The sequence below is a fragment of the Megalobrama amblycephala genome, linkage group LG17, assembly GCF_018812025.1.
Source record: "Megalobrama amblycephala isolate DHTTF-2021 linkage group LG17, ASM1881202v1, whole genome shotgun sequence".
In the NCBI taxonomy this organism is placed as follows: Eukaryota; Metazoa; Chordata; class Actinopteri; order Cypriniformes; family Xenocyprididae; genus Megalobrama; species Megalobrama amblycephala.
In genome coordinates, this window is record NC_063060.1 from 39,290,116 (window position 1) to 39,304,821 (window position 14,706).

The following is a 14,706-nucleotide window of genomic DNA, read 5'->3' on the forward strand; positions in this document are numbered from 1 at the left end:
TGGATATCACTCTCATTATTCATGGGTAAATCATTTCTTATTCTATTCTTTTTATTAAATGAAACTTTATTTTATGTCATTGTGTGCACAAGTGATTAGTATCAGTTTAATTAATACAGATGCATTTTGTCCATACAGGAAATTCCTTTGCTGACACAATACAGCCGTTGTCTTCTGAACAACATATTTTCAGAGGTGACAGTGTGACTCTGTCCTGTAACTACAGTGGTCTTGTATATAACCTGCTATGGTATCGGAAACATGAGGGATCATGACCGGAGTTCCTGATACTTGTAAATGAAAATAAAGAGTCATCTGAGACTTCTCTTCGTCTGTCAGCAAAAGATTCAAAAGACAAAAAACAAGTGAATCTTACAATCTCTTCTGCTGAGGTGTCAGACTCTGCTCTGTACTACTGCGCTCTGAGGCCCACAGTCACAGAAAGAGCAGAAACACTGTACAAAAACCTGATTCAGTCATGTGATTCTGGACTGACTGATTTTTACAGTTCAGTTTGACATCTCAGTAAATAATCATAACCCTTCTCTAAGTTGTATTTCAGGTGTGTAGGAAAACTTTAAATTGATGTTTGATTTCAATTTCTTAAGATGTGTAATTTCTATGTGCATACACACATTTTAGTTTGTCTCTTTCATAAGAAATCTTATGTTTTCTATTTTTTTTTTTTTTTTTTTTTACAATTTTATTTCATTAAATATTTCTACAAACTAACAACTAAACATCTATAAATTTTAGAACAGCTTTAAGAGTTTGTTTCACCCAGCAGAGGGCGTTCTTCTCATTTCTGTAGTCCTCATGAACACAATGAGCTCAAGACTCATCATGGAAGGTCAAATCTTGCCACAGGGTGGAGCTCCAGACTTAAATCACAGTGTTTCAGTGAGAAAAGACACATCTGAGTTTGTCATTTCATTCCATCATGCTGCTCTGTGCACTTGGAATATTTGCAGTACTTGCAGGTGAGATTCATTTATTTTATTCATCACCATCTCTTTTGATTTAAACATGTTAGTATTTCATTTATGTGATCACAGCAGTGAATTTAGTATGTTGTTTTTTTTCAGGAGACTCTCTTGGTGATGTAATAACATCTCGTGATTCTGAAAAAGAAGCTCAAGATGGTAACAGTGTTTCTCTCTCCTGTAACTACAGTGGTTCTGTTCTCAATCTACTGTGGTATCGTCAGTATCAGAGATCCAAACCAGAACTCCTTCTCTCCATCACTGAATCTGGAGATGCAGTTAAAGCAGATCCATCAGCCCACTGGTTTTCTCCTACAGTTGACAAACTCAAAAAGCTCTTGAAACTGGAAATCAGCCCTGCTAAAGTATCAGACTCTGCTGTGTATTACTGCGCTCTGCAGCCCACAGTGACAGGAAACACAAAAACACAGTACAAAAACCTGGGATGTATTACACTTGTGTTAACTTTGATTTTTATTTTTTTTATTTTTTTACTTCAGCAAAAATGGTTAAAGTCATCATAGACTAAAAATATCTTTCCAAAGCAGTTAATTCAAAAAGTTTGAAAATAAAATTTATTTCACAATTGTTCAAATTCAAGGAAACAGAACAGATCAGGATTAGATATCTGTGATCACTGACTATAATGCCATTCTCTGATGCTAAGCTGGCTTGCTTCTGTACATTATCCAAAGACTTGTGTGATGATTGTGGTGATTGTAATGAGCATGAGGAGGACTACAGTACATAGAGCACATCAAAGAAACACAGAGACATATTACCAATATTACGGTGTCAAAAACATGTGAGACCACTAGAGTGAAAATGCCTCTATTTCACATTTTTGTTTAATTTAATGAGGTTTTTCATTAGAATACTTTTTCAATGATGTTATCCAGCATCATTTGTGACTAAACTCAAATCCAGCTGTTACTTAATCTTTGAAGTTCTTCTTATATTTACATTAGTCACTGAAGATATTCATGAAAAGTTATACAGTAAATCTTTCATCATAGAAAACAATTTCTGTATGAATAGTCCCAACACAAAATATAAATGTCCTTGCCACAGGGTGGCGCTCTGCAGCCTGTTGTTAGAAAGCAGCTCAAGTTAAATATGAGTGACTACAGTGATACAAAAACAATGATTATTCAATAATCTCTATGAATAAAGTACTTGTACTGAGGCATGTTTCTCCTGTGGTATGATGTGCCAAAGTCCATCTGAAAGTATTATAACAACATTTTCTAATATTTATTCCCCTGGTTTCACAGACAAGGCTTAAGTTAATCCTAGACTAAAATGCATGTTTGCGCTGTTTTAACTGAAAGTAACTTGTACTGACAGATCTTAAAATATGTCAGTGCTATTGTTTTGTCTCAAGATGCACACAATGTTTTTTTTTCTAGTGAATATTAATAAAAGCTACTTAAATGCCCTAATTGAACTAAGGCCTAATCCTGGCTTAAGCTAAGCCCTGTCTGTGAAACCGGGCCATTAAGTTTTATTTTTATTATGTATGCTGTTTTTTTAATTCCTCAAATTAATTGTGGTGCTACATGGAAAATTTGTACAAAAGGTTCATTTAAAATGCTGAAAAAGAAATGACGACCACTTAGGATTAAAATGAAAATAAAAACATTCTGTGTCATTTGTTTTTGAGATTCAAAAAACGATTCATTTCTTCAGCTAAAGTTTAAGAATGTATTACAAAAATCCTGTCAGAGATTTTGAACCACAGGCCACATGAACTGGTTTAAGTATAAAGAAGAAAATCATATTGCCAGAAGGCGGAGCTTAATATCAAGATGTAGAAGCATTTCAATCTGAAGGAGGTTGTCAGAATTCAAAGGCATCCAGTCTGAATGATACTGAAGACTTTCAGATTCTTCTTCAGATATCTGCTGTCATGATTATTTTCACTCTCCTCAGTTTTTTGTGGACATTTATTGGTAAGATAAAGTTGTTTTTCTCTCTCCAATCTATCAGTTACATTTTACTTATTTACTACTACTTTCTACAGTTTAGTTTCTGTTTGTTTTATCTAATTAGACTTTTATTCTCCATTTACAGGCCACACAGAGGCAGATGTAATAAACTCCTTGTCAGAGGATAAAAACAGACTTGTTGGTGACACTGTTACTCTGTCCTGCAGTTACAAAGACTATACGGGTACTGTGAATAGCTTACAATGCTACAGACAATATCCCAGATCCAAACCGGAGTTCCTCCTTTACATCTTCCCACATGGAGCAATGAATTAAGATAGACCAGAGAGATTTTCTGCTAAAGTTCATCAAGATATTAAACAAGTGGATCTGAGCATCTCCTCTGCTGTTCAGGCAGATTCTGCCATGTACTATTGTGCCCTGGTGCCCACAGTGACAGGAAATATAACTGCATCATACAAAAACCTCCCATGACATCATCAAAGAAAGACAAAGCTCTAAACACTTACTTCATCCTGTCTCAAATGCATCATCACCACTATAGTCTGTCCTTTTGCTGAAACAAGTCATAACAGATGCATTCATATAGTCAAAGTTTCACATCTCCATATGACTGAAATTGTACAGAAAACTTTGAACTGTTTTGCCAGGAGGTGGCGCTGTCTCATTTAAAGTGAGACAGCAGAGACTTTTCATTTTGTGAGTTTTTCCAATAGTATATTCCTGCAATATGAGTTTTGTTGTTTCATTCAGATTAATTATCTGTGTCAATATTGTTATTGCGCAGGTCAGATTTTGCCCTTAGGTTGATGTTATTTTGTCTGCTCAAATGTCAGACTGACATGTTTAAAGTTGAGCTGATATTTTATAAAGATATTGTTAGTTTGCTTCAGATTTTAGTTTACTTTTGTTAATTTAATTGGTTGTTCCTAAAGCTACTGTAAAGAGACAGCATCAATTCATACCATTTTCGTTTTGTTTTTACAGTAGCTTGCAAGGTTTTTTTTTTTTTTTTTTCAGAAAAAAATGAATGATAGCAATATAGCAGATATTGTATTCTGAGGAACTACATGATTCATGTTTTTATTACCCAGCACCTGTTATATCTGAGTTAGTTATATCTTTGGTAGAAATGTGCAGCAGTGATTTTCAGTCATTTTTGTCTCTTCACTGGTCAGGTCTTTTCATTTTCAGAGAAAAACAGAGAGAAAAACAGCCCATCAGAGAAGATAAAGTCTCATCCTGAGGGTGGAGCAAATTCACAAAGACTTGAATGTGTGAAAGGCTGATTCAGATGGAGTGAACCTGCTTTGACAGCTTTACAATCACTCTTCATCACAAACCATCATGCTTCTCTTTTGTTGGATTTCACTGTCATTATTCATGGGTAAATCATTTCTTATATTATTTTTGTTTATTACAAAAACTGACATGGTAAATTATATATCAATTGGTGATAAGTTGCTTACCTTTAGTATCAGTTTAATTAATACAGATGCATTTTGTCCATACAGGAAATTCCTTTGCTGACACAATACAGCCGTTGTCTTCTGAACAACATATTTTCAGAGGTGACAGTGTGACTCTGTCCTGTAACTACAGTGGCCGTGGATATAACCTGCTATGGTATCGGAAACATGAGGGATCAAGACCGGAGTTCCTGATACTTGTAAATGAAAATAAAGACTCATCTGAGACTTCTCTTCGTCTGTCAGCAAAAGATTCAAAAGACAAAAAACAAGTGAATCTCACAATCTCTTCTGCTGAGGTGTCAGACTCTGCTCTGTACTACTGCGCTCTGAGGCCCACAGTCACAGAAAGAGCAGAAACACTATACAAAAACCTGATTCAGTCATGTGATTCTGTACTGCTATTGATTTTACAGTTCAGTTTGACAGTTCAGGTGTGTGGAAATCCTTAATTTGATGTTTGATTTCAGTTCCTTAAAATGTGTAATTTCTATGTGCATACACACATTTTAGTTTGTCTCTTATGAGAAAGCTTCAACACCATAAAACTAATGTTTTCCAATTTTATTTTATTACATTTTTCTACAAACTAAAATTCTATAAATCTTTAGAACAGCTTCAAGAGGGATGCATGTAAGGATCTTCTTTCTTGAAAGAAGTGTTTTATAGAGGGTAAAAATACAGATACTGTGTGAGTCCTCAGTAATTCATGGAGGTCTGAACGTGTTTGTTTTTCACCCAGCAGAGGGCGTTCTTCTCATTTCTGTAATCCTCATGAACACAATGAGCTCAAGACTCATCATGGAAGGTCAAATCTTGCCACAGGGTGGCGCTCCAGACTTAAATCTCAGTGTTTCAGTGAGGAAAAGACACCTGACATCTGAGTTTGTCATTTCATTCCATCATGCTGCTCTGTGCACTTGGAATATTTGCAGTTCTTGCAGGTGAGATTCATTTATTTTATTCATCACCATCTCTTTTGATTTAAACATGTTAGTATTTCATTTATGTGATCACAATAGTGAATTGAATATGTTGTTGTTTCAGGAGACTCTCTTGGTGATGTAATAACATCTCACGATTCTGAAAAAGAAGCTCAAGATGGTAACAGTGTTTCTCTCTCCTGTAACTACAGTGGTTCTGTTATCAATCTACTGTGGTATCGTCAGTATCAGAGATCCAAACCAGAACTCCTTCTCTCCATCACTGAATCTGGAGATGCAGTTAAAGCAGATCCATCAGCCCACTGGTTTTCTCCTACAGTTGACAAACTCAAAAAGCTCTTGAAACTGGAAATCAGCCCTGCTAAAGTATCAGACTCTGCTGTGTATTACTGTGCTCTGCGGCCCACAGTGACAGGAAACTCTTTTCCTCAGTACATGATCTTTCTGCATATATTGCTTAACAAGCACATGTATTCTGTGTGTTGTTTCTGTGACAGAATCATCCATCAGTAACTCAAGAATCTCAATGAATTCAAGTAGGCCAACAAACACACAACACATATTTCTATAGAGAATTAAACCCATTTCAAACCCTTCAGATTTCTTTCCAGTCATTTTTAAGCTGTTGATGTTTATTTTTCAACAAAAATGAACCAACAACCTATTCATTTCTTTAACAAGTGAAATCCTGAACAAATAAAGAAAGGCCAGGGAAAATAATCCAGATAAATGTACGATATAGGACTCTGCCTAAAGTAGACAGATCTCTACATAACCAGTTATCAAAAAGCAATTTTGTTTTCTTAACTTTCTCCTAAGCAGACTTCAACCCGACAGTCAAAGCAGCATTACGTCATGAAAACTTTGAACTGTTTTGCCAGGAGGTGGTGCTGTATGATTTAAAGTGAAACAGAGGAGACTTTTGTCTTTTCATTTTGCGAGTTTTTCCAATAGTATAATTCTGCAATATAAGAGTTTTATCTTACATGTAGATTAATTCTCTGTCATTTTTGTTTTTGCACAGGTTAGATTTTGCCCTTAGGTATTGTATTGATGATAATTTGTCTGCTCAACGGTCAGAAACTGATATGTTTAAATTTGATCTACTCTGTATTGTTAGTGTGCTTTAAGATTTTAGTTTACTTTTTTAGTTTAATTGGATTTTCCCAAAGTTGCTATAAAGACAGCATCCATCAACACTGCAATTTCTTTTGCTTGCAAGTAGGGATGGCCCGATACCGATACTGACATCGGGTCGATACTGTCCTCATATACTCGTACTCGTACTCATAAAAATGAGCCGATACCACGCACCGATACCACGTGCGTTTTGTGAAACGAAACTGGCCGTCGCGAGCCGCCGCTTTGTCTAGGTGAACGCCATATGAACGTAAAATGTCGGCGGTTTGGGCTCATTTCAAGATAAGGGATGATGACAGCAGCAAGGCAGACTGTAAGTTATGTTCAGCTAAGGTGTCGAGAGGAGGAAAAGAAAGTAGGCTACATCGTTTAACGTCTTTTTGAGGTCTTGTCTCAGGTTGAAAAGACGTCCACTGAGGGGCCAGAATGAAAGTTTTTATGACGTCTTTTTTTGACGTCTTCTGGACATCCGATATAGACGAACACGCAGAATCACCAAAGGAGAAAAATCACAATTTTTAAGCCACCATCGTGGAGATGAGTGTTTGCTTTAGTTGGGCTCTTGACCCTTGCCTTATTAATATTAGAGTTTGTTTGAGCTGTTAACTGAGTTGTAACAGCCAGACAAGTAAAGAGAAATGATCAGGTGTTGGTTATGTTCTCACATAATCATTATTTGACCTGAATCACTGAACTCATGAAGAGCCCAATCTCAGAGTTAGATTCACATTATTGATTACAGCAGAACTGTGATTCTACAGCAGAAGATCAGCTTTTACAATATGATTCAAATGATTTCAGAAAAGGGGTGTTGAACAAAAAAAAAAGTATTTATTTTAGGCACACACAGACATCAAGAATCAGCCAGTGAATCTCAACAGTGGTGACCATCAAAAAGCATGTTGCAATGCATTCTGGGAGCCACCAATCAAAATTCATCCATGGCTCCCATCATGCATTGCTGCATGAATAAATTATGAGCTTAATTGTCTTAGTAATTTCCTTTATTCTCATGTTTTATTTTGTTCTGTTTATGCAACTTTTTAGTAGCTTGTTTTCTAATGTTCACAGTTGATCAGAATATGTTGCTTGTCACCGTCATTGAGATTCACAGGCTGATTCTTGATGTCTGTGTGTGCCTAAGGGAAAAAAAATTTTATCATGTGAAATCCTTTATATTATATTGATAAAGCTGATTTTGTGCTGTAGAATAACAGTGATGCTGTAATCAATAACGTAAATCTAACTCTGAGATTGGGCTCTTCATGAGTTCAGTGATTCAGGTCAAATAATGATTACGTGAAAACATAACCAACACCTGATCATTTCTCTTTGCTTGTCTGGCTGTTTTGACTAATTTAAAACAGCCCAAATAAACTCTAATATTAATAAGGCAAGGGTCAAGAGCCCAACTAAAGCAAACACTCATCTCCACGATGGTGGCTTAAAAATTTTGATTTTTCTCCTTTGGTGATTCTGCGTGTTCGTCTATATCGGATGTCCAGAAGACGTCAAAAAAAGACGTCATAAAAACTTTCATTCTGGCCCCTCAGTGGACGTCTTTTCAACCTGAGACAAGACCTCAAAAAGACGTCTTCTGGACGTAATTTGCTCAGTGGGTCGTTTAACACCAGCAATCTAATTAAACATCTGAATACACACAGTTTAGTCAAGCTAAACAAGCAACTCAGCAGCCAACATTAACACAGGTTTTACAGAAGCGCGAGAAGATGTCCAGAGATAATCCACGGGCACTAAAAATAACTGAGGGAATTGCATACTTTATTGCACTTGATGACGATTTTCTGATGTTGATGAAGAACAACCCCTCTACAGCATCGCTACTCTACTCGACCCCAGGTAGGTGTGTAGGTGTGTGTGTGTGCGTGCGTGTTTGTTTCTGTGTGTGTGTGTGTGTGTGTGCGTGTGGGTCTGTATCTATGTGCGTGTGTGTGTGTGCGTCTGTGTGTGTATCTGTGTATGTGTGTGTATCTGTGTCTGTGTGCGTGTGTGTGCTAGATAGCGAGTTAAAAGTTGCCAGTTAACAAAGTGCGGTTCCCTATGGCCAAAATGGCATCCAGATACCTCTCAGCACCATGCAGTAGTGTTGACAGTGAAAGGCTGTTCAGCTCAGTGTCACATATTGTGAATGACGACAGAAACAGAATCACAGCTGATCATGCAGAGATGATTTTGTTCATCAAAAAGAACCTGCCTCTCATTCTCCCAAAAAGTACCTAAGCTAGTTCAGATCACATTGCTGACTGTAATGTTTGTTTAATTGAAACAAGGGAGCTGTCACTGTGCCACATAGTTTAATTGATGTTTAATTGAAATATGCAGTAGTTTAATTGAGACTTGCAATAGTTACATTGATGTTTTGTTTAATTGAAATATGTAAGTGTTTCATTGAGACTACACAACAGTTACATTGAAATTGAGTTAAATTGAAAGCTGGAGACGTTGTCAAACATTTCATTGAAATATATTGTTGAGTTGACGGTGTTGACTGTACAATACGTTTTATTTATATTTTGTCAGTTGTGAAGACAGTGCCAGTATTGAGGCTTTTTGTTTACACAGAAATATATATAATTTATTTTTTATTTGAAATTGCCTACATTTATTATTTTGCTCATTTATTTTAGACTTGTTAAAACAAGCAGAGAAAATAAAAACAGTCTTCTAACCTGTGTTCTAAAATAGTCTTCTGTCTTCTTTTCTGGTAGCCTGTAATTACTTTCGCAGTAGAAATATCGGTATCGGTACTCGGTATCGGCAAGTACACAAATGTAAATACTCGTACTCGTATCGGTTTGGAAAAAAATGGTATCGGGCCATCCCTACTTGCAAGATGTATTTTCCTTTTTGATAAATTCCAGATATTGTTAAACTATACACTGATCAGGCATAACATTATGAGCACTGACAGGTGAAGAGAATAACACTGAGTATCTCTTCATCACGGCACCTGTTAGTGGGTGGATATATTAGGCAGCAAGTGAACATTTTGTCCTCAAAGTTGATGTTAGAAGCAGGTAAAATGGGCAAGCGTAAGGATTTGAGCGAGTTTGACAAGAGCAAAATTGTGATGGCTAGACGACTGGGTCAGAGCACTTCCAAAACTGCAGCTCTTGTGGGGTGTTCCCGGTACATCACGTGGATGGCCGAGTGCGTGTGTGTACCTGCGGAACGCATGGCACCAGGATGCACTAAGGGAAGAAGGCAAGCCGGCGGAGGCAGTGTGATGCTTTGGGCCATGCCTCGACGGGTCAGGGCTGTTTTGGCAGCAAAAGGGGGACCAACACAATATTAGGAAGGTGGTCATAATATTATGCCTGATCGGTGTATGTTCCAATATGTCTGTCCGACATCTTGTCATCATGTATTTTAATAATATTTTAGCATATGCTAATTTAGACTGATTCTGAACTGTCTGAGATGGCTGAAATAAGATCATTCTATCACTCACTTCAACAATCATAATTCACTCTTCTTACCCATTTTTTGCCAAGGGGAGGAGCTATATTATTCACATTTTTTTATTACCCAGCTCTTGTTAGTTATATCTTAAGGAGAAATGTGCAGCGGTGATCTTCATTGTCATTTTTGTCTCTTCACTGGTCAGATGTTGTCTCTGTTCTTAATTGTTATTTCTCTGCTCAAAGGTCAGTTCATACCTTTTTGACATTTGATCTGAGGATTATAAATATTCAGTCTGAAAAACACATGCATCTTAAAAGGAATAATCCAGCATCTTTGTTTTTTTTTCACACAGAGAACACTGAAGCAAATACAATAAACCCACTGATCCCAGAGAAGCACGTCACAGCAGGAGACAATGTTACCCTGTCCTGCGATTACAGTGGTCGTGTGAACACCTTGCAGTGGTATCGACAATATCCAGGATCTCAACTAGAGTTTCTCATTTTTGTTACTGAGCTCAGAGGCCGGTCAGAGCCTGCACTTCGGCTTTCATCTGTGGCTGATGAACGCAATAAACGCATGAATCTGAGCATCTTTCAGACAGAAATGGAAGATTCTGCTTTGTACTACTGTGCCTTGGTGCTCACGGTGACAAGAAACACTGCAACACTGTACAAAAACCTGACATCATTAGCACCAGAAATAGATTAGACATCATACTTGAATTTTTTTTGCAACAAATATGATGACTCCACTTGATTAAAATAAGTAATATGAAGCATGAATGTGGTGTTTCAGAATATTTGGAGTTATGCATTGATTGATAGAATGTTTGAGTATGCAGTGGCTGCCAAAGCTCAAATTAACAAGTTTAAATATATAAAGACATTACAAAAAGAAATCCAAAGGAAGTCATATTGCCAGAAGGCGGAGCTTAATATCAAGATGTAGAAGCATTTCAGTCTGAAGGAGGTTGTCAGAATTCAAAGGCATCCAGTCTGAATGATACGGAAGACTTTCAGATTCTTCTTCAGATATCTGCTGTCATGATTATTTTCACTCTCCTCAGTTTTTTGTGGACATTTATTGGTAAGATAGTATTTTTTCTTTCCAATCTATACTTATTTACTACCACTTTTTACTGATTAGATACAGTTTGATATATCTAACAGATTTTTATTGTCCATTTACAGGCCACACAGAGGCAGATGTAATAAACTCCTTGTCAGAGGATAAAAACAGACTTGTTGGTGACACTGTTACTCTGTCCTGCAGTTACATAGACTATACGGGTACTGTAGATAATTTACAATGGTACAGACAATATCCCAGATCCAAACCGGAGTACCTCCTTTACATCTATCAACATGGAGCTATGAATGAAGATAGACCAGAGAGATTTTCTGCTAAAGTTCATCAAGATATTAAACAAGTGGATCTGAAGATCTCCTCTGCTGTTCAGGCAGATTCTGCCATGTACTATTGTGCCCTGGTGCCCACAGTGACAGGAAATACAACTGCATCATACAAAAACCTCCCATGACATCATCAGACAAGTCACTTACTTCATCTTGCCAAATGCATCTCTACAATAGCCTGTCATTTCACTGGAAGAAATCACATAATGCATAGTTACTATAGGTTTACATCTTTCCATGACTAAAATTGTACAGAAAAGGCTAAACATGACTGTATTTTACCAGGAGGTGGCGCTCTATGACTTACACTAGACAGTGTCTCACTTCCCCGCTCCTGTTATATGTGAGTTTTATGTAATTAAATAATTGTGCAATTTTATTCTGTAGGTAATTTTTATCATTGTGCAGGTCAGATTTTGACTCTGATTATGCTTTGGCTGATTAGAGGTCAATGATTCAACTGTTTCACATTTGCTCTGATATCTGTTTCTGTTTGTTTTACATGTAGTTTTTGGTTGTTCATAAAAACTTAAAACTTACTCTAAAAACACTAGTAACTCAGAGTTCAGCTAAAAGTCTAGTAATCTGATTGTTTATTCCCAAGGTTACTGTAAGAATACATCATGCAAATGCTGCATGTTTGTGCATCTGTACGTAGGCTATATTTTAGACATTTGTTAATGGTAATATTCCAGGTTCAACTATATTTTGGTATACTCAGTCAGTGTGTGCAAAGTATTTAATGATATTATATATGCTAATTTTTAATTTTGCACCCATTCCAAACTGTCGGATATAGCTTTTGTTTGTTTGTTTTTGTTTTTTTTGTAAAGATCATATTACACACCAATGACACAGTCAAAGGTTCTCAGATCAATGTTCATAAAACACTCTAATTAGTTCTTACCCATATTCTCCTTGGGGGAGGAGCTAGATGATTCATGTTTTCATAACCTAGCTCCTGTAATATTTGAGTTAGTTATATCTCAGGAAGAAATGCGCAGCATTGATTCTCATAGTCATTTTTGTCTCTTCACTGGTCAGATGTTGTTCCTGGTCTCGATCACTATTTCTCTGCTCAAAGGTCAGTTATTCATACTTTTTTTAAAATTTAATCCAAATATTATGTAAATTCTGTGTGAGCAACATATGCATCTTAATTTAATAAATAATCTACATAGCATTGTTGTTTCTTCTTTCATAGAGAATGCTGATGCAAATACTATAAACCCACTGATCCCAGAGAAGCACGTCACAGCAGGAGACAATGTTACCCTCTCTTGCCAGTACAGTGGTATTGTTAACACCTTGCAGTGGTATCGACAATATCCAGGATCTCGAATAGAGTACCTCATATTTGCCACTGAGCTTAAAGGCCAGTCAGAGCCTGCACTTCGGCTTTCAGCTGCGGCTAATCACGGCAACAAACAAATGCATCTGAGTATCTTTTCAGCAGAAATTGAAGATTCAGCTTTGTACTACTGTGCCTTGGTGCCCACAGTGACGGTAAACACTGCAACACTGTACAAAAACCTGACAACGTTAGCACCAGATATATATCAGACATAAAATCCAAACAAAATTAAGTGTGATCACTCCACTTTAATCAAGTAATAATGTGGACAGTATTATTTCAAATTTATTGAATTAAATCCAATAAATTTATCATTTTTAAATTTATTAATTAAATAAAGCAGTATACCTTTGAATATGAATGTCAGTATAGGCAATGGCTGAAGAAATTATGTAAATTTGATAAATCTCACTATTTCTCTGTATTCTCTGTTTGTTTGTTTTTATGAATCAAAAACGTACTATCTGTGTTTGATTAAAACATGACAGTTATAAGCTGTTTTTTTTAGTGAATCAAAAAAGTACAATCAGCGTAGTCCGATTCATTGACTAATAAGTCAGTTCTTTGTTGTGAATCAAGCACATATCTATATCTAAATAACAGATTAATTTGAATAGGCATCATTAAATGCTTCTGTTGGGGGTAGATTAAAACTTCATATGTAATTCTTCAAAGCTGCCAGAAGGAGGAGCTCTATATGAGAGTGCATTTTTCATTTCTGACAATCTACTGTGGTATCGTCAGTATCAGAGATCCAAACCAGAACTCCTTCTCTCCATCACTGAATCTGGAGATGCAGTTAAAGCAGATCCATCAGCCCACTGGATTTCTCCTAAAGTTGACAAACTCAGAAAGCTCTTGGAAAGAAAACAGAAAAAGAAACAAGCAGAAACACAAGAACTACAACTGACTTCAGCCACAGCCTTAGATGAAATCAACTGAAGATCTCAACAGAGGATGATTAAAGAACTCCACAAACAGCATTACCAGCTTCACTTATTACTAACCAGATTGACTTTATTTATGTTAGACATCTACAAAAGTTGTTATTGAGAATTAACAAAGGTTTCATTTGAAGTCACCATAATGGTGAATCGTGGTTCCATTAGTTGGGCTCTTAACTCTTAGTAGACTTTTTAATTTTTTCTGACTGTTGTGACAGTGTGTTTGTAAAACACATTTGCAGTAGTAAAGGAAGCCATCTTTATTAGGCTAATATTTGCTGTTTGAGACAATCCTGGTTTAGTTTGGTGTGCTTTTTCAAACTAATGTTGACAGAAGGATGAGAGATGTTAGCATTTTCTCTGATACTTTGGAGCAATGTGAGCTCATGGAGGTCACAGCAGAAGATCATTTAATGTGCCACATGTGCTAACATGCACATTTTATACTGAGAAACCCCCTACTAGGCCTTTATAGCACCGCATGTGCTGTGCAAACATGATTGTAGTTCTAGACTACATGTGAGCATATTACCCAAACCTGCAATAATTAAATGTTAACAAAAATATTCTTTACTGTATGTATTTAATCTCACTTTATTAACCAATATCTTTATTGCTGACTTTTGATCTGAATTGGATAATGAAAAACTAAAATGACTATAGATAAACATCACATTTATTTTTTTTCAATTGCTAAAGTAAGATTGTTGAACTTTCTTCTGCAACCCAGAATGGCAGTACAGCTGAAAGGATTGTTTGAGCTGCGCCCTCTACTGTACAGGCATGAATTTGCATTTCCATCAGCCTGAGGCTTATTCATTTCACTTCTGGTGAAAGGGCCTTTTTGATTTCTACATATAATAGCTATCCAGAACCTTTAATCTAGATAGCTCTTAGTTCTTTTCATCATGTTGTACAATAACTAAAAGTAGTCATTTGCCCACCTTTGTTATTTTAGAAACATCCAGTAGAAAGCTGTGACTGTGCCAGTGATTACCACACACATTCAGCACAGTCTATCATTTGTTTCATCTGATTTACACTATATTAACATGCGTTCTGCCAGAAGGTGGAGCTCT

General features: G+C 36.5%; 2 gene segments (V, D, J or C); both read left to right on the forward strand.

Moving 5' to 3' along the window:
• The first annotated feature begins 794 nt into the window (after positions 1 to 794).
• On the forward strand, positions 795 to 1,993 carry LOC125251506. The segment is given in 2 exon segments: positions 795 to 980; positions 1,086 to 1,993. Coding segments are annotated over 2 exon segments (462 nt in total).
• Positions 1,994 to 5,283: 3,290 nt separating this feature from the next.
• Positions 5,284 to 5,931, forward strand: LOC125251997. The segment is given in 2 exon segments: positions 5,284 to 5,345; positions 5,449 to 5,931. Coding segments are annotated over 2 exon segments (450 nt in total).
• Positions 5,932 to 14,706: the final 8,775 nt, after the last annotated feature.